This window comes from Plutella xylostella, chromosome 10 (genome assembly GCF_932276165.1).
Source record: "Plutella xylostella chromosome 10, ilPluXylo3.1, whole genome shotgun sequence".
Lineage (NCBI taxonomy): Eukaryota > Metazoa > Arthropoda > Insecta > Lepidoptera > Plutellidae > Plutella > Plutella xylostella.
This window is the reverse complement of record NC_063990.1, coordinates 7,986,379-8,011,916: the sequence shown is the minus strand read 5'-3', so window position 1 is coordinate 8,011,916 and position 25,538 is coordinate 7,986,379. Positions and strand designations below refer to the sequence as shown.

Below are 25,538 nucleotides of genomic sequence, written 5' to 3'. Positions count from 1 at the left end.
GGCCTGGCCTTGGTAAAGTAGTCTCATGATCAGTAAATTGTACCTATTCATGTGTACATATTCACCTGTTTCGACATGTTAGCCAAACAACGAGCTAACGAACCGACATAACTTAGCTGTTAGCCGAAACAACTGTTTACAATAAAATTGTGTTATTTTCCAGATGGTTCGAAAGCCTGAAGCTAATCTTATCCGGTGTGACGCGCCCAACGAAACGCGGTCGAGTGTTCAACAACGTGCGCCCGCGCAAGCCGCAACTCTCGCGACATTACAAAGCCGTCAGCGTGTCTTTGACGTTGCATAATCTTCAGGTTAGTTACAAGTAATCTAATTAATTCGATTAATGGTATGTTTCACAGTGTATAGGTTATGGCTACCTGTGATATAAAATACGTGCTGACATTGTCTATAACGTAATTACAGAGAAAGACATCATGTCGTTTATCCCACAGGTTTATCCAGACATTGTGAAAAAGAGCCTAAATCTGTATCAGCTATAGTTCTGTACTAAGTTACTAAGGTTTTAAAGATGGCAGTTTGCCCAAAGGCTAGCATTAGGAATTTGTATTTTTGCAGCCAGCTTCAATACCGCTTCAATGTAGGCGAGATTCCATATTACGAGTATTTCGCTTTAACGTCATCTATCGGTAGTGTCACATCTTAGGATATCACACCACAGATTTTCATTTGTCTCTTCACCCAGGTATTCTACTGGTCATCATCGTCCATGCAGCGCGGTCTAGAAATGCTAGGGGTACGTGTGACATGCGGATCCAAACACGCGCTCTCATTGGTCGGCTCAAACGACGGGCTGGTGCGTCGCGCGCGGGCCGTCTGGTCCACGGTGTATATGAACTGTGATCTTAATGACGCGGAGATCTGGCTGAAGGCAGCTGCTGCTGAGGAGAAGGATAAGGATAGTGATGTGAGTATTGGATTTTTATTATTAAAGTACTTAGCTGTTTTTGCGGGCTTCGCTTTACATAAAATATAAAAAGTAGCCTACATGTTAAACCGCGAGTGACACAATTTCCTGCATTCGAAATTTCATAATTCGATAGTTATTACGTGAAGGAGTAACAAACATCACACATCCCATTTCGCAAAGTTTCGCGTTTATAACATAATGGCATAAATTTAGACGCATATCCACTGTGCATTGGCGATGTATCAGCGCTGCCCTTAGAAGCCAGCCTCCTGCTCAGCAAATTCTGTAAATTATAGTATGTATACTTACAGCATCATATATACCTAATACACATCTGTCTCTTTCCCAACAGCCAGACTCCCCTCTCCTGCTCCCCACGGCCATGGAGAAGTGGTACTGTGTATCTGTGCGTCGAGTATCATACGTTCGAGAAGCGGGGGCGGCAACAGACGCGCCCCCAACTCACCGCCTCGCCGTGCACGACTTGAGGGGCGCTTGGACCAAACTGAATAGGGACCTGGCCTTCGCGCTTATTGATACTTATATTAAGACTCAGGTATGTTAATTGTTGAGTTATATTTACAATGTGATAAATAACGGTGTGGGTAACGCCCTCAAAGAATACATGTGTAATAATTCATTGCAGCAATTAAAGAAGAACCTATCAACGAAAGCGTTGAAAGAAGAAGAGAAGTCAACGACCTCTCCGAAACACCAGCGAGAATCCGATATGGTCTCTCCACCGCCTTCAGCCGCTAACCAGGTCAATAAATTAGTATTCATACTTTCTACTTTTAATATAAGCTCTCTATTGTTTCTAATGACATTTTCATCATCATAACAACGGAATATACCATCCAGCAGTAATGGACTAGATGTCCTCTTCTAAGATAGACATTACGGTATGAAAGTGTTTTCCATTGTAAGGCAGCACTTTGCCGCAACTTCCACATTGCAGCTATCCAAATGCTGGAACAACCTACCTCCTTACTTCCTCCTCCATTTACTAACACAATACCATACATACCAATGAAATCCTTATATATTACCCTCAGAGCGGCCCAGGGGCTGAAGGCATGCTAGCCCAGCTGCTCCTAGAGGCCGGCTCCGAGGCTCCAGTGGTGTTCAGCGACGAGCTCAGCGGCGAGGGCGACTCGCAGAGCAACGCGTCGCAGCACCTAGCGCGCGCCGCGCTCCACGATGAGAACGCGCACACCGCGTGGCTCAGTGAGTGTGCTGTTCTACTGTCTGTGTGTCAGTGTGCTAGAGGCCGGCTCCGAGGCTCCAGTGGTGTTCAGCGACGAGCTCAGCGGCGAGGGCGACTCGCAGAGCAACGCGTCGCAGCACCTCGCGCGCGCCGCGCTCCACGACGAGAACGCGCACACCGCGTGGCTCAGTGAGTGTGCTGTTCTACTGTCTATGTGTCAGTGTGCTAGAGGCCGGCTCCGAGGCTCCAGTGGTGTTCAGCGACGAGCTCAGCGGCGAGGGCGACTCGCAGAGCAACGCGTCGCAGCACCTCGCGCGCGCCGCGCTCCACGACGAGAACGCGCACACCGCGTGGCTCAGTGAGTGTGCTGTTCTACTGTCTGTGTGTCAGTGTGCTAGAGGCCGGCTCCGAGGCTCCAGTGGTGTTCAGCGACGAGCTCAGCGGCGAGGGCGACTCGCAGAGCAACGCGTCGCAGCACCTCGCGCGCGCCGCGCTCCACGACGAGAACGCGCACACCGCGTGGCTCAGTGAGTGTGCTGTTCTACTGTCTGTGTGTCAGTGTGCTAGAGGCCGGCTCCGAGGCTCCAGTGGTGTTCAGCGACGAGCTCAGCGGCGAGGGCGACTCGCAGAGCAACGCGTCGCAGCACCTCGCGCGCGCCGCGCTCCACGACGAGAACGCGCACACCGCGTGGCTCAGTGAGTGTGCTGTTCTACTGTCTGTGTGTCAGTGTGCTAGAGGCCGGCTCCGAGGCTCCAGTGGTGTTCAGCGACGAGCTCAGCGGCGAGGACGCACACACCGCCTGGCTCAGTGAGTGTGCTGTGGGGTTACCATCACCGAACTTTAGCACTTAACAATCCTTAAGCAGCGTCGCTCGCTTGCCAGATTTGACGTTACTAACTTGTATGGATCTGACTGATGTGAAACGACGCTGTTTGTAGATTGGTAATTGCTAATATGTCGATGGTTCGATAAAATTTATAAATAAATGCTCGGTGGTTAATGATGAATGATGTGATCTTTGCATTCAGTTTATCTCGATTTCTACGCAAATACAATGATTAAATCATCAGCATTGGAGCCTGGCAATCATATTTATAATGTTTCCGTCAGTATGTATTTTCCAATTGCAATGAAAAAGTTTTTTAATGAATAATTCTTGCATCAACAGTTGAGCTGGTGAACTCGCAAGTGGTGCTGAAAGGCTGCGAGACTCGCGGCTACGTCATCCTGTGCGCTGCCAGGGCGGAGGTACGTAAACTACTACATGTCTGATATTTTATAATACCACTAGCTGTTCCCGCGAGCTTCGCTTCGCCTTTAAAAGTTTCCCCGTGGGAATTCCGCGATAAGCTGAAGGACTTTTCGTACAAACTTTCACCCCCTATTTCCCCCTTTAGGGGTGGAGTTTCTGAAAATCTTTTCTTAGTGCTCACTAGCACTACCTAAGGAACCTACGTGCCAGGTTTCATGATTATAGCTTGAGCCGTTTGGGCTGTACGTTGATGCCCAATCAGTCACTTTCTTCTTTTTTATATATACGGATAGGAGACCGTACGTATCATTTGTTAACTAAACATTAACTGTCCCTAGGTACGTCAGCTAGTACGCCGGGCGGCGGCGGGCGGCGGCTGCGCGTGGAGCGGGGCGCTGTCCGCTATGCAGTACTACGCCACCGTCAGCGCCGGCGAGAGGGACCAGCTGGATGGTGAGCCACCCAGCCAGCCAACCCAATTACATAGAGTGTTTGATAATTATTAATGATGTTATCCTTGAACTTCCTGTATCTGATGGAAGATGTCAGTATTTAAAACAAGAAGCTAAATCTATGCTTGTACGTTCTAGGATTACATAGGCTATGTGACACACTATACAGTCACTCATATCTCTAAACAGAAAGGAGATTTCGGTGCGATGGTTGACAGAATCAGATATAGACACGTTGGCGTAACTCATTTATAATTAGAGTGATTTGATGAACCTTTAGCTATCAGTATTACTTACATAAGCTAAAACGCTCATCACTGATATACTAAATATAACATTCTGTCTTTGCCGTTAATACTGCTAATAAATATGTATTTTATAACCTCCAACAGAGAACATCCAGTGGGTGTCAGTGGAGGAGATATCGGAGCGCTACTCGGCGGACATCAGCGCGCTGCCGGACGTGCCCAGGCTGGTCGGCAGCGGGCACTCGGCGGGCGGCGTGATCGGCAGCACGGTCGGGCCCAGCGCCGACCACGGACTCACTCAGGTGGGGTTAAAAAATATTAGGCCAATGTGGAAGAAAACCAAGTGAAACTTTGGCAACACTATCAAGTGGGCCTTTCAGGTTCTGAGTCGCGAGCACAAGTTTCGAACCTCCGTTAACGTTGCATATCGTCAACTGTCACTGTCAAAATGTAAGGCAAAGTTAGTTCCAAAAGTCACGTTTGTTTTTTCCATATGTTAGGTGGAATTTCACCAAACGCTAAACGTATTTAGTAGTCTGTCATACGTCTGTCAGTTAGTACAAAATGTATTTAAAGTTTGATTTAAATTCGTGTAGCGTTTGGTAAAAGTGACCCTTCGTGTAGATTCGAAAATACTATCGAATACGGTGCACTGACCAATTATGTATATGTCGCAGCGTTGGCAGACAAACGCCGCATCGATGTTGATTTGAGCGTGTAAACGCGTCGTAATCGAATCAGAAACGTCAAGGGATTTTCCTTGGGTAAGGTCGATACAGCCCTGGCAACATTTTAAAAAGTAAGAGGTCACGTGACGTTTAAAAAGTGAAGGGGCCATGCCGCCATTCTGGATTCTGAGCTTGGACGAGTTGGACGTGACACGGGAAACAGTGTGCTGTATCGAACTTGCCGCGTTTCTAAAAGTAATCCGTCTGCATCATCGCGATCTTGCATTGTTACATTAAGTGTTGATTGTATTCTGAATAATCAAGATACGAACTACACGAAGAGCCTATTATTTCCACCCGCACGATGAATCCACCGCCAGACGAGATGCCCGGCGGACACCCCCTCCCCGTTATCAGATGTGGGATCAGAAGACGCCACCCCACGTGCTTCACACCATGACACGAACGAAGAAAAATGGCAGAAGCTTCTAGAACAACAGAATCGGATTTTCCTGATGCTTGTTCGAGCTATGAAGACACCGTCGTCGTCGACTGAGCTGAGGTTACCCGATTTCAATCCCAGTAAATCCGATGTCGACGCACGTTCTTGGATGTCGACTGCGGACCTGTGCGTTAACGACGAGAATCTGCAAGGCGCACGGCTTATGGTTGCCTTGAGTCGTGCTCTGAAAGCGAAGCCTGCGGTCACTGGCTTCCACTGCCAGGGCCAGGGACACTACGCATCCAGCTGCCCAAAGTGTCGCAGACAGGACCAGGATGCTGCCAGTGGAGGAGCGAGTGGATGCGGTGCAGCCAAGGAGAAGAGGGTCGATCTGTGCGTAGTGAGCGCGCCTGCTGGGATGTTGCATTAATCTGGTGAGCTGTTTTCGTTTAAACTATGACTGTAGTTTCAAAGTTTAGAGGCTAGATGTTTCATTACGTGGATGAGGTTAGTGTGACCGGTACTGTGGAATTATTTTCGAGGTTCGAGTCCTGGAACTGTTAATGTGTCGGGTTGCCAGACCTGTTGACTTTAAAAAAAAAGGTTATGACATTGAGGTTGATCAAATCCTGAGGTCCTGTTAAGCTAAGGTCATTAGGGTTTTGGACATGCGTCCATGACCTCATTAGGTAAATGCCCGAAAGTTGAGTCCCTATTTTTGATTATGCTATGTAATGATCAAGCAATCGATTGAATTGTGTGTTTCTGTGGTGTGTCTTGCTCAATTGTTTAATGCCACTGGATGGAAGTGTTAGTGAGTGCCGGATGGAGGCACTGGAATGACACCGGATGGAGGTGTGCATTCGTGATGAGTACTTGGGTAACCGGATGGAGGCCGGACAAGTGAGCAAGGACCATTGGTAATCAGATCCTGATCCGTGTTTTTGTTTAGTACGGAGTTAAAGATAGTGGATTAACTTTCGAGTAGGTATTGATTTGTTTTGTCTGATACCACTAGATGGAAGTGGTAGTAGACTGACGCCGGATAGAGGTTGTCTTGAGTCACTATCAGACGCCAGAGAGAGGTTGTCTTGGATGAGAGTATGATTAATTTAAGCTGTATATACATTCTTCGATTATTTTTAACGTTATAGCTGTTCCATCAATGGGTTTAAGCTGTTTTGAAATTTTCCTTTTTGAAACGTGTAACTAATTGAACTTTGATATCCAATTTTGAGATTTAATGACTTTTTGTCTGATACTGTGAAAGTTAAAGCTTCATAGTTCATCAGTGTGATGAATGCAGAGTTCATGAGCCCACTGCTTTCTTCTCTGACTAGGTCAGGACTGGCCGAGTAAAATTCAGTTACTGCGGTTGTTTTTCTTTCTTTCCAGATAACTCACACGAGGACGTGTGAGATGTCATGATGGCCGTGTCGCAGCGTTGGCAGACAAACGCCGCATCGATGTTGATTTGAGCGTGTAAACGCGTCGTAATCGAATCAGAAACGTCAAGGGATTTTCCTTGGGTAAGGTCGATACAGCCCTGGCAACATTTTAAAAAGTAAGAGGTCACGTGACGTTTAAAAAGTGAAGGGGCCATGCCGCCATTCTGGATTCTGAGCTTGGACGAGTTGGACGTGACACGGGAAACAGTGTGCTGTATCGAACTTGCCGCGTTTCTAAAAGTAATCCGTCTGCATCATCGCGATCTTGCATTGTTACATTAAGTGTTGATTGTATTCTGAATAATCAAGATACGAACTACACGAAGAGCCTATTATTTCCACCCGCACGATGAATCCACCGCCAGACGAGATGCCCGGCGGACACCCCCTCCCCGTTATATATTATTAGGGAGAAAAAAATAATCCCATCAAAAACAATACTTATCAAAAAAACCAAGTCTCGTAACTCAGTTGTTCTACGGTAAAAAGTTGTGAGATCCATGTAATACCAAGTCTTATCCACGCACGCATCTCAATCTTAAAAATATTTAATGTTTTATATAAATATATTGACTCGGCCATTGCATGGAAACACGTGTTAATTATTTAGTGCGATGACCAAGTCAATATATTTAAAAAAAAAATATTTTTAAGATTGAGATGCGTGCGTGGATAAGACTTGGTATTACATGGATCTCACAACTTTTTACTGTAGAACAACTGAGTTACGAGACTTGGTTTTTTTTGACAAGTATTGTTTTTGATGGGATCTCATTTCTTTTTGTATTTTGTAGACAGTTCTACTTTTTTTCTTTTCGGTACATACCTTCTAGGTACGTAGGTGCGTTAACTTAGTTTGGTAGGTTGCCTACCTACATAAATCGCAAACTTAAGGTAAGAATCAAGAATCTTTATTTTTGGCTACGTAATGTACATGTAATGAATAAACGTAAAGTTGGTACTTCGTACTGCATCAAATTTCCCTAATTAAATTTCAACCTTAGTTCCAATACACAAAGTTCATTGTACATTAAGAAAATTTGACTATAAGTGGTAGCACTGGTAGCCTGATGTAATTTGTCCGTAGGTAGGTAATCCTTTGCGTATTTAATTTGCATGACGCGAATCTTTTGCTTGATTTGGCAGGGGCACTACCGTGCGCCTATATTTACTTGGTGGGGGCACTGCCGTGCCCCAGATATGTGATTATGAAATTATTTAAGCAGTTATGTACTACCTATCTAGAAAACTGGACCAAAATTGAAAAATTTTACTCGAGTTGGTGGGGCACTACCGTGCCCCCAAATATTTTAGTTTTTCCTTGGTTCTTACACCAAATTCTACTTATATTCCAAATTTGAAGCTTCTAGGTCTGCTAGAAGTGCCTTTGAATTTTTATGATCGGTGAGTGAGTGAGTGAGTGAGTCAGAAACTTTGACCCCTGATGTAATTAGTAAGAAAGGTAATCCATCCTTTGCGGATTTAATTTGCATGACGCGAATCCTTTGCTCGATTTGGCAGGGGCACTACCGTGCGCCTATGTTTACTTGGTGGGGGCACTGCCGTGCCCCCAGATATGTGGTTATGAAATTATTTAAGCAGTTTTGTACCTATCTAGAAAACTGGACCAAAATTTAAAAAAATTACTCGAGTTGGTGGGGGCACTACCGTGCCCCCAAATATTTTAGTTTTCCCTTGGTTCATACACCAAACACTACTTATATTCCAAATTTGAAGCTTCTAGGTCTGCTAGAAGTGCCTTAGAATTTTTATGATCGGTGAGTGAGTCAGTTAGTGACAAAATTAAGAAACTTTGACCCGTTAAAATTTTTAAAGTACTAGTTCAAATTGAATGAAATTTGAAATATACCGTGTCTTTATAATGCCTGCATGGTTAGTGAAAATTCAGTCTTCTAGTTTTATCCACAACGAAGTTACAGGGGGTCGAAAATGGCCTGAATTGCTTCGAGAAAAGGATGGTACGGCCGTGCCGCTTTTTTGCTCGACTTGGTGGGGGCACTGCCGTGCCCCCAGAAAAACCGACTTCAAAAAACCACTAAAATGTAAGAAATAATTTACATTTCTTGATAATTCTTTTTTGATGTTGGTGCGGTGACAAAGTAATCTGAAGAAATATGGCACCAACTTCAAAAAAGAACAGTTCCTGCTTAGGTATATTTGTAATGTCACATAAAATTGATGTAAATTATTTCTTACATTTTAGTGGTTTTTTGAAGTCGGTTTTTCTGGGGGCACGGCAGTGCCCCCACCAAGTCGAGCAAAAAAGCGGCACGGCCGTACCATCCTTTTCTCGAAGCAATTCAGGCCATTTTCGACCCCCTGTAACTTCGTTGTGGATAAAACTAGAAGACTGAATTTTCACTAACCATGCAGGCATTGTAAAGACACGGTATATTTCAAATTTCATTCAATTTGAACTAGTAGTTTAAAAATTTTAACGGGTCAAAGTTTCTTAATTTTGTCACTGACTGACTCACTCACCGATCATAAAAATTCTAAGGCACTTCTAGCAGACCTAGAAGCTTCAAATTTGGAATATAAGTAGTGTTTGGTGTATGAACCAAGGGAAAACTAAAATATTTGGGGGACTTCAACTTAAATTATTATTTTATTTTATTGTTTTTAGTTAATTTTCAATAATATTCAATCAAAAGTAAGATGCAAATGATACCAATAAGTCCTACTAGTCAATACGAATCATTCAAGCCTAAACACGAGGTAGTTGCTATATACAGTTGAGGAGTTCCTTTGACTGCCTTCTGTTTCCATCATCAGATCAGCTCAAGGTCACCATCATATTTTTTTGTTATAAGAACTATATATACGTTCTAAATTTCATTAGAATCGGTTAATAGGTGCTCAAAATGGAAATTAATACCCTGTTTTTACCCCTTTAACCACCCTTGGGGGTGAGATAAAATTCTGAAAAAAAATGGGACCACCTGGAAGCTCAACACAATACAACAAAAAAGAATTTTCAAAATCGGTCCATAAACGGCGGAGTAATCGGTGAACGTACATAAAAAATATATATAAAAAAAAGATCCCGACGAATTGAGAACCTCCTTTTTTTAGGGTTCCGTAGCCAAAATGGCAAAAACGGAACCCTTATAGTTTCGTCATGTCCGTCTGTCCGTCTGTCCGTCTGTCCGTCTGTCACAGCCGATTTACTCGGAAACTATAAGTACTACAGTGATGAAATTTGATGGGAATATGTGTTGTATGAACCGCTACAAAAATATGACACTAAATAGTAAAAAAAAGAATTGGGGGTGGGGCCCCCCATACATGTAACTGAGGGATGAAATTTTTTTTTTCGATGTACATACCCGTGTGGGGTATCAATGGAAAGGTCTTTAAAAATGATATAAAGTTTTCTAAAAAACATTTTTCTTAAAGTGAACGGTTTTTGAGATATCAGCTCTCAAAGTCGTAAAAAGTATGTCCCCCCCCCCTCTATTTTTATAACTACGGGGTATAAAATTCTAAAAAAAATAGAGGTGATGCATGCTAATTAACTCTTTCAACGATTTTTGGTTTGATCAAAGTATCTCTTATAGTTTTTGAGATAGGTTGATTTAACTGTAATATTATATTTGCTGCTACGGAACCCTTTGTGCGCGAGCCCGACTCGCACTTGGCCGGTTTTTATTTTTAAATCGGTTAAAAAATGGCGAACATCCATGCAACCAATTAGAATAATATAGAGCGTTGATATAGTGTTGTTTAGTAGTTGTAGTGGCGTTTTGTAATCCATTTATATGTTATGTTTACCGACATAGTAAGGTTTAACTCAGCGCCGCCGTTTACATAGTGCTAATGTGCCAGAATACAGTGACAAACTCTGTTTCAGCTCTTATCCCGCACCGCAAATATTTCTCCTGCAATTTTGACAGTCAAAACAAAACACGATTTGATAAATTGCGATTCAAAATTTTTGCGGTGCTGCGCCGTATTACAATGTGAGCTTCCACACTTAACTTACCCCTTTATCTATCCCACAGCTCCAACGCATAGTGTCTCGTTGCGCGTGCGAGTTCTACTACGTGTCGACGGGCGAGGCGGCGGGCGGCGGCGGCGCGTGGCGCGGCGGCGGCGAGTGGCAGCCCGACCCCTACGACTGCTTCACGCTCATGCACCACGACCTGGACGTGTGCACCAACTCACTGCAGGTGTGTGGTTCTACTATACATAGGTATACTAGACAATGGACAACATTTCATTTTCTTTACCCTATATTTTTATTAGCTATTCGGAAAGGTTATAAAAAATTAGAGGACCCGTATTTTTTTATTTTGTATATATGTCGCAGCCGGATCGTATAATTCGCCGTATTACATTACGGCTGGCCGCATTACAACACAGGGCCGCTTTGTAATGCGCCGGATCAACGTTTAGCCGCATTGTCATTTCAATACGTTCTTCAATACGGCGGCCCACGTTTAGCCGCATCGTACTACTACTGAATTGTAGGGTAACCATGTCCATACTAAGCATTACATTACAGGTGAAGGATTTTTGTAATCATAATAGAGTAAATCTATCATATGGACTTCCATTAAAGTATCTCGGATTGTAGGATCTTCGGAATTATTATTCTTCATCATCAACATCACTTCTGGACGTAGGCCTCTCCCAAAGCACACCACTGGATGCGATCTACAGCATTCCACATCCAATCATAACCAGCCACCTTTCGCAAGTCGTCACCCCATCTAGCCTGAGGGCGTCCCACACTGTTTGCCTCGTCGCAGTCTCTTCAAGATCAAATAACCTTTGCCGGCCACATTTATATTTTTTGACCCAGTAGTATTATCTGGAAATCCGCCGACCAGCAGAATCCATGGTCACTTTAGCTGATTGATGTGCGTTATATATTTTGTACGTTTTTCACTGTACCGCATTGATCGGAATAGAAATTATTTAATTTCAAGTGAAAATTGTTCTTGAAGTACTGTTTACTAGCATATTTAATACGATTTCTTCGTTTTAATCATCATCAAATATCTGTATCCAACGCCATTATTGTTGTTATGTTAAGCAGCGCCACGAGTGTTAAAAATCAAAACTAAAATCTTTCAAAGCGGCGGCTAATGTCTCGCCGTATTACATAACGGCCAGCCGTATTGAATGACGTATGATGTCGAATACAATCCGGCGCATTTTCATTCAGCCGTATTCAATACGGCTAAACGTTGATCCGCCGCATTACAAAGCGGCCCTGTCTTGTAATGCGGCTAGCCGTCATGTAATACGGCGGGTTATACGATCCGGCTGCGACATATACATGAATTTTTGCATGTTATTTTTAACTTTAAAGTTAATTATTTTAAAACCGGAAGTGACATCACATATTAGGCTCAATTTTTATTTTTGTCTATTGCCTTAGTCTCGAAAAAAAACATAAATGACACTGACAAGTGACATTTAAACTTTGTTTACATGCCAACCAACAAATGGGTCATTTTCAAATGACATTGATATTTCTGATGATACAAAGTAGGTACTTATCATGTAAAAAAATAAGCAGAAGCATTTTTTCAGCTATGTAGGTGGTGGCACGCTCTGGGACATTAAATAGAGGTCATCTCTTAATAAGTACTAACCATTTTATATGATAAATTAAAAAAATAGTCAGAAAGTGTCAGAAAAGAATTTATGAAAATGACCCAAATAAACGACTCGATAAAACGTCAACGTCAATCAAAAATGAAAGTGACAGTTACTTTGTTTTTAAATCTATAGGCTTTGATCATCAAAATGCATCGCACCTGATGCATGACGTCATCAGCACTTTTTTACTATTTTATGATTTTCTCGAAAATTATACATCCAAAAAATACAAAAACATTTTTTTTGTGGCCTTGAGAGCTTAATCTCGAAATGGTTTTCGATTTATAGCAGCTTTAGTTTTTTGAAATGTTGTCCATTATACTCATGCTGACGACTGTTATCCCCGAAGGCGTAGTCAATGGTGACTCGCAAGCGAGCCACCCGCTTTCGCTATCTATTTGTATCGCCGTTCTACTATACAGGGTGTTGCAAAAAGGGTATACTAAGCCGAAACCTGTAACACGCTGTATTTTGTAAATAAAATATAGCAAGAGTCCTTAGGCGTCCTTATTCCTGGAAAATATAGTTAGGTTTCTTTTGAAAACTAACAAATGTCACTTAAAATGTACGGATTTGATCGCCGTCATATAGGGCTCATGCTATATTTTAGAAAGTATAGCTCTACTGCGTGTCGACCCCTACGACTGCCTCACCCTCATGCATCACGACCTGGACGTGTGCACCAACTCACTGCAGGTGTGTAATTCTACTACGTCGTCATATTGCGCGTCAGTGTCGTAAATGCTGGCTAAATTTTTCCGGAACAAAAAGAAGATGATGACATGGCATTCTGGTTGGCCTGGAGTAGATCTTGCCGAATGTTGGTGGAAGGATATAAGAGCAAATTCTCCATAGTCTAGAAGGCAGTGTATTAGTAGGTAGTAGTAGCAGTGTAGCCCAAACTCCTTGCAGGTTTTTTGTTGCCTTCAACAAGATATTTATAGGTCCCATTGGAAATGCGGCTGGAATGTTGAATGTGCCATACCGCGTGACGCCATTTCCGCTGTGCTAAAATTCGTCAATATAGTTAGGACGCTAACCGACCTATTATTTATTGGTTCATAAATGAAACATTGTAGAAAACCGCCATTTTGCTCGTAATTTGCCAAGTTGTATAAAATAAAATCTAGCACGCATTCTTTAAACATTCATTTCTCCCCCACAGTACGCGATCCTCCTAGACGTGGTGAACAACGTGGTCCTGCACGTGGAGCCCGAGCGCCGGCGGAGCCTCGAGCGGCGCGCGCTGTGCCGCTTCCAGCTGCAGCTGCACCAGGACCGCGACCCGCGCCACCTCATACACAAGCTGCAGACACAGGTCAGCCCTCACTGGGTAGTCTAGTCAGTAGTGGAGCCCGAGCGCCGGCGGAGCCTCGAGCGGCGCGCGCTGTGCCGCTTCCAGCTGCAGCTGCACCAGGACCGCGACCCGCGCCACCTCATACACAAGCTGCAGACACAGGTCAGCCCTTACTGGGTAAACTGGTCAGGAATTAACAGCTGTATAAAGGCTTGACAAGAAACCGTCTCCTTTCAACTCGCTTGTGTTCCATAGGAGAGAGTGTTGCACGCACATGTTGCGGGCTCCCATCGCGTCCTCTCGCTGTTTTCGTGGGCCTTAACACGTATAGTCTATAAGGACTTTTTAACAAACTTATAAAGTTGTAATGGTTTACAGGTTCGAGAATCACTGGCTCGTCTACGAAGGTTAGAAAAGGAATACTATCTCAAGAACCGATCGATCTCGGACAACGACCCCACCGCGATACAGGAACTTAAAATATTGGATAACCAGGTAAGCATATATTTTTTTGATATCTCTATAATGAATACATAATAGTATTAACTTTAAATTACTCAGACAAAACTACATACTCTTATTTCATGACATAAAATTCATAGCATCCATTAAATCGTTCTGAAACCATGACCACTTAAAAAGCATTATTTCCACTATCCAGGTGAACGAATGCAAAGAAAGCGTATGGACGCTAGGCGAAGAGCTCGACGCGATGGTGCGCGCCTGGCGGGACGTCTGCGCCCGCGGCGCCGCGCCCCCCGTGCGCTCCCCTCATGCGCCCCCACATCGTTATAATGAGATCTGCTTCAAGAGTGCGAGGTGGAGGCTCACTGATGCAGACGGGCAGCTGGGGATCGCGGATCTGTTGCTGACCAACTTCCTGTAAATTTATAAGATCCTGGTAGTTTTATGCTGCTGTGACAGATAAGTTTAAGAGTTAGGTGAAGACTTTCCAATGCCGATGGTAAAAAAATAAAATAAGATTATACACACCCTTCATTCCTAAATCAATCATCCATCTGTTTGTCGAATTATAATGTCTAATGACATTTTTAACCCGTAGGTACACAAAGACGTCCCGTTCGGACGACTCGGTGGAACATCAGCTCGAGGTTGGCTACGTGAGAGTCACCAACTTACTGCCGAACGAACCCTTCCCGGAGGTAAATACAGATATCAAGATAATAGTATAGCAAGATACGCTAGCTTCTAGCTTACTATAAAGATGTGTAGCTTTTCAGAGTTACCAATAAAATTTACCAAATTCTTAAAGTTTTGGTTGACCAGTTCTTGAGTGGGGACTTCGAGCAGGAAAACTAAGAGCGAGACGCTCACTTAAGTATTCAATAGAGGTAGACCGGCGACAGTGCAGTAAGTCGCTCCTCTTCTTCGCCAACGGTTATCTATTCTTTGAGACATGCATGGACTTAAAACAGCTTGACCCGATAGAGATAGCTCAGTTGGTCGTTGTAAGATTTAATTTCCAATGTTCTCACCCCTCACCACCTTCTATCCAGGTACTAGTCCCGCAAGCGCCGTCAGGCCGGGCTCCGCTGGCGCGGCGCGCGGCGCTCCGAGTCTTCTGTCGCGACCGCCCGCCCGTCGGGGGCATCTCTGTGAAAGAACACTTCGAGGTCAACATCGTGCCGATTAAGATTGGTATGTATTGCGTGTGTAAGAGAAAAGCAGTCAGAGATTGAGGATTATTTGACTGGCCAATCCTTTCAACACGGTGACTAAACCTAGTGTTTGTCATTGACACGATAAGGTCCACTTGCGCAGACCTGGGTTAGCGAATTAACTCGGAGATATTTGACATAAGGAGGGTTAGATTATTAATTTGTCTTGCATCGCTGAAATATGAGCGCTAACCTTGGGATAAACTCTTAAATATTTAACCCCCCAATATTGGAGGGTTAAGACGCTAACCCGGCTTACGTCAAAAGAAAAGGTTTTTATCAATATTCTTGTATTCGTTGGAAATGTTTGATTATGATGATTAACTCATCATTCTTATATTTTTCCCCTATCTAGCAAAGTAGCAAATGGTCCCACTTGTAAAATTAAGAGCACGATGGTGTGGTTACATGCATATATGCTCACGACTATGACTATAATGGAGTTACTCAGAGGTGACTCACCCACTTTTCGCTGTACATTTTTGTACTCACGTGATAGGTCGCGAGCCGTATCGCCGCTTTTGAAAGAGTACAATGCACTTTAGGGTACACATCTAGATCACGATGTTTTTTTCACCGTAAGAGCTATGGTATACATTTTTGGAGATATTGTGTAGAGTAGGTAGAAAATAATACTCAGAGTGGACAGAATAATAATAATTTATTTACAGAAAATAAGCCTACTTATACGCGCGGTGCTAACTTAAATACTCGTGGCGTTGGGAATGCACGGGGACTCGTTCCTTTTCTGCGCTGTCGGAGGCTCTCCTCTCCGAGCTGCCGCGGTGACGGTGGTGGTCGCTGCTGCTGCTTGCTTGAGCTTGCTGAACAGTTATTTTCGGAACTCCCTCTTTGTTTCCAGAAACAGCTCTTTACAGGGCTATCTTTGCTGTTATTTAAAGTACAACTTGCAACCGCGATGTGTTCAATAAAATCAATACTTGCTGTTGTTATTGGTTGAGTATTGCTTGTTGGTACGGTTAGATTGAAGAGAGCTGCTTATGATAAGGTTCTTGAACGTTTTGTGGTAAGTAGAATGTGTGGTAGTAAGTTGCCACACATTGTACTTAAATTCCAAAGAACTCATTGGTATGTCTGCGCTAGGATCCAAACACGCATCTTTTGTGTGAGAAGCGAGCGCTAACCCGACTGAGCTACCGCCGCTTCTTTTCAATTTTTTATAATTTTCGTAATGTATATCTACAAGGAAATCACAAATATGACACTTTGTAAACAAAATACAAATTACTGACAGATTGCGAAAATGGAAATAGAGAGGGATAGTTTTATCCAAAGACGTGAGGTGAGATAGAAGACAATGTTTTTTTACGGCAATAGAAACTTGGTCCCTTTCAGCCTGGAACGGGACATAGATTCACAGAGTGTAAAAAGAAACGTCAGGTTAGCTAACTCAGGGTTATTTTCCATTAGCGCAATCAAAAGTCCGGGTTAAAATTTTACAAAGTTAACCCTGAGTTAGTTACCTCTGAGTTTATATTTTTAACCCTGTGATCCACGCAAGTGGGCCTAAGTAGAGGAAGGAGGAAAGAAATATGGGGAACATTAGGAATTTTCCGGGTCATACATCGTCTAGAATAAAACTCGGTTTTTGTAAAAAAAAAAAAAGTAAAATAGCATTTATTGCCAAAAACAAATGAAACCTACTACATAAAATACTTAATTCTATAGTAAAAACTAAACACATAACATTTAAGTACTTATAACAAGGACAGTAGGTAACTAGAACTAACATAAGGGTTATAATAAAATAGGTAAGTAGGTACTTCCGTTCTGGCAAATGGCATCATGCTCAGCAATGTCGACTGAAAGCTTGTTTCAGAACGACGCTGTTTTTCAGCATGCTCCAGTTTGTTTAGTTCTTGTAGTAGAATTTAGAAATCAGACAGAGGTGCCTTTTGCGCTTTTTAAATGGCTACCTATTTTGTGCCGTATCACCGTACCGCACGTACTAACCGAAAAAGTTCCATATAGACTTCCTGCACTAATTAATCGCCACCAATCATCAATTATACCCAGTTTTCTACCAGTATTTCCCCTTGCTTACCTTATCCTGGCTTCCAGGTCTAACAAAGAAGTTCTTCAACACCATGCTCAAGTTCTGCTTCCCGGAGCGCGACCCCGAGACTATAGAGTCGATAGACGCGGAGGACGACGACGGCACGCTACGCGCCGGCGCCTCCACCGCCAGCCTGGTCTCTACTGGGTCCAAGAAGACCAAGAAGAAGAAGGATAAAGATAGCAATAGCAACTTCTACGTGAAACGCGATAAGAAGAATAAGGATGATGTTGAGAAAATGAAGGTTGGTTGCGAGTTTACCATAGATCGATGATAGGATTTTAAGCTATATACTCGTATTGTAGTGTGGCAACACCTATCATATAGGTACATTATATTAGTTCAACTATTAGTAAGACGCCTTCTGCCCGCTGGACCGACGACCTTAGGCGGGTAGCCGGTAGTGGCTGGATGAGGAAGGCCGTTAACCGAGTGTTGTGGCGCTCCTTGAGAGAGGCCTATGTTCAGCAGTGGACAAAATAAATCTGAATGATACATTTAGATACATATTGAAACAAATACATAAAATTATTAAATACAACACGTTTGCAAGAAGCTCAACTTAAATATAGCGGCTTCGGAAACTGAAAAACTTTTCCACTCTACTTTTATAACCAAACCAGGAGCGCGCAGAAAAGAACAAGCTCTTCATCTACATCAAGATCCCCGAAGTGCCGGTGCGAGTCTCCTACAAGGGAAGCAAGGAGAAGAATCTAGAAGACTTCCGCGACCTTCCACTGGTGCTGCCGACATTGGAGTACCACAACGTGACGTGGACCTGGCTCGACCTGCTGCTCGCCACCAAGACTGATACTAGAAAGTGAGTACCGTCTTTTGTTTGTAGATTTAGTTTACTTATGTTGAAGTAAAGGCGTTCTGCAATTTTCTCTAGTAGGTATCTGTAACACACCCGTAGAAATTATAGCAATAACCATCCAAGGCGACCTGTAATGTGCTGCAGTGGACAATTTATGGGCTATATTCTGTATTAAACAATCAGCGCTCCCCTACCTTTCACTTAAGATGTGGTTAAGACACGTTATAGACGGTTGGTCAGTGACCATACGTAAATAATTTGAAGGTCGTTGCTGAGCTGACGATTCGTCTGAATGGATGTGAAATGCACTCTAAGGGCCACTTGCACAAACATTAAATCTAGATTTAGTGTCAAATCTCGATTAAAGAAACGTCAGTCCATATAAATGACTTAAATCGAGATTTAACACTAACGAATCGTCAGTGCGGACTACAATACACGTAATACGTAACCAAATCTAATGTTACACATTTGACACGCAGGGTGATAGTGGCGCAGGCGATCCGGCAGAAGCTGCAGCTGCACCGGCGCGCCGCCGCCGCCGCCGAGCCGCACGAGGAGGACAAGGCACGGCTACTACTGGGCGAGCGCACCGTGAGTGTCATCATCATCATCATCATCATCAGACATCTATCTACTATAGTAAAATGGACCAAGAGCCCTATGACGTTTTATTGACTGATCCTAGAGAATAAACTTAATTATCCCTTGAAAACCAACAAATGACAGATAAAATCTATGGCTACGGCAGCTGTCATAGGGTTCACGCTATACATATTTTACAAAGTTTAGTAGATAGATCTTGGTCTTCCGCACCCGACCTGTCTAAGGTCATAGATGCTGACACCTGGACATACAGGCCTCTCGTAAGGCGCCATAACCATACTCTGTTTTCGACCATCTTTATCCATTCACTGGCTGCGGCCTGCCAAGCTGCGACCCTCTATTTAAATGGCCTTCGACCTAAGGTCGTCCCATGCTACGTTTATGTGTTTATGGACTTCTCTTCAGCACTAGTCAGCTCCCAATGATTATAGGTTCTTCAGCTGTTAGCCGTGAGTGAATTCCTCTATAAAATGTTTAAAGTATTTTTTTATTCAAAGGTATCGGAAAGCAAGCCACAGAAGAAGAGTACTCCTGGAGTTTTTAAGTTTTCCAAATCCTAGCGTTAAATTATTATCGATCTTCTGTGATTACTTGTTATATTGTACCGTTCAATTCCATTGAAAGACATTGTTGTGATAAATATTCGAATAACATTTAATGTTTTAGTATCTATCTATCCTGGGTTGATTAAGGAGAGAATAATGTTCATTGTAATGCATTATTTATAAGAAAGTTCTTTCCAATACAAAGGCTCCGAGGTCTAAAGTTATTTATTTTAAACATAATATCTCTTGTAGCTAAACAAAAGTCAAGTTGCAGTAAAACTTTATTAATTCATACAACTTATTCATATTTGAACATGTTATAAGTAAAAGTTTTTGTGATGGATAGGATTCTTCGTGCGTGTCAGTGTCGTGAATACTAAGGTGGAATTTCACCAAACGCTAAACGTATTTAGTAGCCTGTCAAACGTCTGCGACCCTTATTAGGGCCACTTTTACGAAACGCTAAACGATTTTAAATACAAAATTTTAAATACATTTTGTACTAACTGACACACGTTTGACAGGCTACTAAATACGATTAGCTTTTGGTGAAATTCCACCTAAATCATTTTTCCCAGATCAAAATTAACCTTTGATAGGATTATGGTTGCAACTTTTATTAAATTATGGTTTGGATTAATTTTGCACTCGGGGAAGGATATAAACATAATATTTATTTAGTTTTAACTGTTGTATACGAATCTTTTTATTACCTACTAACTATTACTATTTCTATGTAGGTATGTTTCTAAAAAAGTAACCCTCCCACAAGTTTTATAAAGTTAGTAATGTCATTAACGCCCGCCCCATCCTTTAATCGACCGTGACTGGCGTCGCTTTACCAACTATCTGGTCGGCTGCTCACGCGATTCAGTAATAATTTTTAAAAGTGCAATGTAATGATCTTCGTTATTCATATTTTATAGCTTTTATTGCTGATAGTGACAACTATAAAGTTTTTTATATTGTTTGAACTTACACGTATCATTGGAAGTTTAAATAATGCAATAAGTATATCTGTGCAATAATTATAAGCTGTTGCTGACGCTACCAATTTTGATATACCTACCTTCCATTTATAAAAATAAAAATCAACAAGATTAAACTAAGGACAATACTGTGTGAAGATAAATATATGAAAGTGTATGCCGGACTCATGTTATCTCCTTTTATTTTTATGTTTATTTAATAGTCCTTACTACTTCCAAGTATATACCTACCGGCTGCCATTTTCATAAATATTATTGTTTGTTAGCTCATTATACTTATAGAATATCTCAATTTGCGAAAAGACTGTGTTTTCAAATAAAATTACATGTAGCCCGTAAGTAAATTAACATACCTACAATAAAGGGGAAGCACCGACTGTATATTAATATTTATATGATGACCCACCCAACCCTCTTGAATATAATTTGGGGATGTAATTTTCATAAAAATTGATTTATAAAAAAAATCCACAACAACATATTAACATTTTAAAAATAAAGGTTATAAACTTATGTGGCTGTATTATACATAAGTTTGTACCTAATATAATAATTATAATTTCTTTTATTATACTTACTTATACATATACAGCTAGCCTAGGATTTCATTTAAATAAGGGTTGGTTTGATTTGGGTGGTAGAAAAACTGCTGACTCGTACAACGATGAATCAATCAACTTTTGTTAAGTCACTACTGTGGATTACGTACAGTTATGAAGATAATGTAACTACAAAATTAATAATGATATCTCTGGCAATATGGACAGTCTTGTGGTCACATTAGTCATTACATTATTAATCTAGAATCTGAAGGGAAGTGTATGTATGTAATAAAGTGTAAAAGAAAACCGTAATACAATACAATGTAAGTCGTCATCAATTTCATGACGTCATAGATTTCCAATTCAGTAGATAGTCATTTATAAATGCTAGATGCTACAGCACGGTTAAGCGCTTGTTTTACAATTGGATAATAGTCATGGTTGATAAAAGTATAAAGTCATCATGAAACAGGCAACTTCGCAAATGTTACTTGGTTTTGACTTCGCGATAGGGCCATGCTCTTGGTAAAATAATATTGACAAAATATCTTTATAGGGTACCTAGATAGCACAGTTTCAATTGAATTATGCACCATTCATGTTAACGAATTCATTCTGTATTTTTATTATTTATACTTTTTCAGTATTTTATCCTAACTATTTATCATATATTTAAATCTTTATAACCACATAAGCAAATGAGCATTTTATACTGGATGTTATGTTATAGTAATTAATAATACCTAATTAAGACTAATTGCTTAAGTGAACAACTATTTATTAAAAGTAATTTGTTAATTAAATGTTTGTATTTAAAAGTAAAGTACATTTCTTGTTTTTTTTGTAAAAGGTATCATAAGTAGAATTAGAATTTGATAGAAAAAGTAAAATGTTGGATAGAATATTTTGATCTAACACATAAATTTACCCTGGTTTACTTCCTTAATTATATCGAGTAAGTACTACACTTACAGTGAAGATGAATGTTAAAAAAATTATAACTAGAAGTTATATCAAATAGTTAAAATGAATTGTGTTGTTATAGTGCGAATCAATATAAAAATTATGCCAATCGTCTTACTTCACGGCCCAAAATACAGCGACCGGCCGTTTACTCACGGATCGCATGAAAATCTCGCGAAAACTCATCTTTCCTATTTTAAAAGTGAGTAAATAACGTTACCTCATCGCGCGGCCTTGCCTCCCACAGCCGCGGGCCTCAGTTCCGATCCAACCCGCGGAGGGCGCGCGTGTGTCACTCGCCCACGTTCCCGCGCTTTACGAAAACGAACACGTCGAATTTTCAAAATTCGAACGAACGATGCGGACGAATTGAAATAAAGAAAAATAAAATTGTTTTCATAAATGTGCCAGTGACTAGGTTTTTTTAAACGGTGCCGTTCTTAGTGCGATATGGCGGCGAAAATTTGGTGTTTATTTTTGTGCTGTGCCACAGCGCTGGGCTTCAATGTGGATATCCCGTCCCGGGTGGTGCACCGAGGGACCTCCAACTCCATGTTCGGCTTCTCCGTGCAAGCCCACGTCGATGGAGACCAGAAAATGTAAGTTCCAATACTTTTTTCCTAGAAAAAAAAACCGCTAACTTGGTCATCGTCATCGTCTCAGCAGTTTCGCGGTGACTCATGCAAAATATTAGACATCGTCTTGTTTGTGTAAGAATAAATTTACATAATATACCTACTAACCTATGTATTTTATTACCGCGATTTTTCTATAATAATATCTTTGCCAAAAAAACTATGACATTTAAAATATTTTGACTAAAACTAAAAACACAGATGTACTTACTTAGATTTAAAGGAATTATTGAGCTTTATGTTGTGAGTAATAATATAAAGTAAGCAAGGTGCCTCAAGTAGTTCACCTACCTATTCTAGATTGTTATTTAAAACAAATTATCTAGGCCAATACAATTGCCTTATTGCATTTATAAAGACAAGAGCCAGCTGTTTCTGTATCGCACAAGGCGACGTGTATTTACATAGGTATGTAAACGAACACATAGCTACGGAATTATGACATCATCCATGCGCAGACGCAGAGTAAGTGCGATTTTTAGCGCCGAACCATTTGTTTGCATTCCGTACTCGTTCTGCTAACGTTTTCATTATAGATTCAGATAACGTAAGTCGTATTTGAAATACTTAAAATGCACCGCCAACCATTTTAAACTGCTTACGAAACTTTGGTTAACAGGACTTTAAAGCTTTAATACTTAGGTATGTTATTATTGTTACACGTTCTGCTGACTTGCGAAAGGTGGCTGGTTATCATTGGATGCGGAAAGCTAAAGATCGCATCCAGTGGCGTGCTTTGGGAGAGGCCTACGTTCAGCAGTGGACTGCTATAGGATGATGATGATGACAGTAATTTGCACCGAACGAAACTGAGCGACCATTGTTATCTCATTTGTAAAAACATGTGTCCAGCATCCCTGTTCCTGTCTACCCAACCCCTGACCAAACCATAGACAATAGACCGTGCTAAATTTCGTATTTCGAACCGGAAATGCACTGTCACATGGTCAACACATGTGCAGGCGCAGATATAGTTGCGCTGTTCTCACTTGTATATTCAAATTGGTCCCGTTTAGGAATTCGGTGTAATAAAATATGCTAATTGCAATCGAAACAGGATCGTAGTCAACAGCCCACAGTCAGTGGGCGAACTGAAAATGGCAATGACTACGTAAGACAGTCAATATTATTAACTGCTCTCGATTGATCAGTCAGAGGCCATAGCTCCTCAATCAACGCATACGCGCACAGCTTCGATACGAATGGAATGTGCCTATTTCATGCATTAGTTTCACATGTAGGGCATAAGGCAATAGTAAGAAGATGATTATGTTGATGTTGGATATCAACAAAGGGTAAGCGAGATACTGGTTAGGGTTCTCTAATCTTTCTCGGTTTGGCACAATCAACAATAGACACAATATTTATACCTTAAAAGTAATTGTTTGCTATGGGATCAATATTCTTTCTCCTAGTCCTGCAGGGACAAACCATAGACGCGCCCTTTTTATTTTTATTTTTTTACTGAATTCAGCCGCGAACGGAGTTATTCTCGTAGCGAGGGTGCGACGGCTTCCTTGATTTATGATCTGTTTCACTCGACTTAAAACGATGGCGTGTGTCGTCTCTGTATTACTATCTCTGTCTATTTACCAAAGTGGGTATTTTATACTTAAATTTTATTCACTAATAAATATGTCCGAAATGTAGAGAGCGTTTGTTTTCTATCCATATTTTATTATTTTTACATTTTTATTTTTATATCAGTAGCTCAGGTTGTATAATATAATATAAGGTAGGTAACTAAGTTAGGTCGATAATCTTAAGGATCCATGTTAAAACCCATTCTGACCTCTGAGACCGCTGATTAATACGCGACATAAAATACCAAATAAAAAACATAACGACAAGGTCTTTATCCTACTAATGGAGGAAAAGATAAGTAATGAGTTTGGACATTTATCGTAATGTTTTGATGTTGCGCAGGCGCAGATGCAAAGCCTTCTTTTTTATAAAAAAAAATGAATTGTAACATTTGATTCATGATTTCATGCCCTTTTGATTGACGTTATTGATGATGGTTGTAAGAATTTGCAGCTTTAAAAATTGATTGAATAAAACTTAAATTAATCTTCATTAGGTGCCTTGAACTTAATTGAAGCTTTCGTGTTTTGGATATTCAATTCCTATCAAAGCAAGTTAAGGTTTTATAAATTAACCTAGTCTAGAAAGGTAGGTACTAAATATGAAATACCTATTATAGCTAAATATGGGAGTATGATTAATTCTTCTTTTCACGCCTCAACTACATAACTAGACATAGGTAATATTGGAACTTCGAGATGGAGGACTATCTTTTATCCCAGTAATCGTACGTAAAACCATTATGGGTACTTTTTAATAGTGTAATATCGATACAATAAAATATTTACATGTTAATTAAGTTACTACAGTACCTAGGCATACATATATATTTATCCAATTAGCCGCCTCATGGTTAATTGATTTAAACCACCGAGTGTGTTGCTCTTATCAATAATCAGTGCATAAACATAAGATACGAGAGCACAGATTAAATAAATAAACAACAAATCGGATTTATTGCATGCTGCAGTCGGCACAGGATGCTTTGATGGTTTCTAAGTAGATGTGGGTAGCTGGGAGCACCTTATCAGTTTTATTAGAAGGTAGGTATACTATGTATGTTATTACTATCTTATATTAAGTAGTTATATGTGTATGGAGAGAATGCCTATGTAGTAGTTTAAAATCAAAATTACAGTAGGCAATTTTTGATCCGGGAAACAAACTACGGAAAAAAAACTTTTAAGTCAAAGCAGAGCTTTCTGGACAAAGCTACGTAAAAAAATTATGTATTTATTTAATGCTTTATTGCACAAATATCACATATAAGTGTACAAAAGGTGAACGTAATGCTAAAAGCATTTTGTACCAGCCAACCTACGAGGTACAATATTGATATTGTATTCCATAAGTGAGGCAGCTATACAAAATAAGACTAATTTGTAGGCGAACTTCTTTACAACTGTCATCCATACAATGTAAGTCCGTAATGTTAGCAAGATATCCGATATGATTCTGATAAGTCCAGTCAGAATCTTATAGAGGCTCTTGTCCAGGATTTCGGGGAACTGATCTTTGTCAGTG

The 25,538-nt window shown here is 41.1% G+C and overlaps 2 protein-coding genes across 5 annotated transcripts in view; both read left to right on the top strand.

The window, feature by feature from the left end:
- LOC105393656 (protein KIAA0100) overlaps positions 1 to 21,655 on the top strand; it is a 58,216-nt gene extending 36,561 nt beyond the window's left edge. The window contains exons 26-43 of the mRNA XM_048623764.1: positions 164 to 311; positions 704 to 925; positions 1,281 to 1,484; positions 1,575 to 1,691; positions 1,984 to 2,155; positions 3,305 to 3,384; positions 3,727 to 3,841; positions 4,233 to 4,390; positions 10,672 to 10,839; positions 13,446 to 13,598; positions 13,956 to 14,072; positions 14,239 to 14,459; positions 14,641 to 14,740; positions 15,095 to 15,236; positions 17,339 to 17,577; positions 17,957 to 18,153; positions 18,633 to 18,744; positions 19,254 to 21,655. Of these exons, the coding sequence (XP_048479721.1) occupies positions 164 to 311; positions 704 to 925; positions 1,281 to 1,484; positions 1,575 to 1,691; positions 1,984 to 2,155; positions 3,305 to 3,384; positions 3,727 to 3,841; positions 4,233 to 4,390; positions 10,672 to 10,839; positions 13,446 to 13,598; positions 13,956 to 14,072; positions 14,239 to 14,459; positions 14,641 to 14,740; positions 15,095 to 15,236; positions 17,339 to 17,577; positions 17,957 to 18,153; positions 18,633 to 18,744; positions 19,254 to 19,316 (2,728 nt within the window). The 3' untranslated portion in view covers positions 19,317 to 21,655. The remainder of the gene's footprint in view (positions 1 to 163; positions 312 to 703; positions 926 to 1,280; positions 1,485 to 1,574; positions 1,692 to 1,983; positions 2,156 to 3,304; positions 3,385 to 3,726; positions 3,842 to 4,232; positions 4,391 to 10,671; positions 10,840 to 13,445; positions 13,599 to 13,955; positions 14,073 to 14,238; positions 14,460 to 14,640; positions 14,741 to 15,094; positions 15,237 to 17,338; positions 17,578 to 17,956; positions 18,154 to 18,632; positions 18,745 to 19,253) is intronic.
- A 376-nt stretch (positions 21,656 to 22,031) lies between these two features.
- LOC105380972 (integrin alpha-PS2) overlaps positions 22,032 to 25,538 on the top strand; it is a 76,929-nt gene continuing 73,422 nt past the window's right edge. For 2 of the 4 annotated variants that reach the window (XM_048623565.1, XM_048623563.1), the window contains exon 1: positions 22,032 to 22,394. In XM_048623565.1, coding sequence (XP_048479522.1) covers positions 22,246 to 22,394 — 149 coding nt within the window. In that variant the 5' untranslated portion in view covers positions 22,032 to 22,245. The remainder of the gene's footprint in view (positions 22,395 to 25,538) is intronic. The other 2 variants (XM_048623566.1, XM_048623564.1) reach the window with 1 other exon arrangement.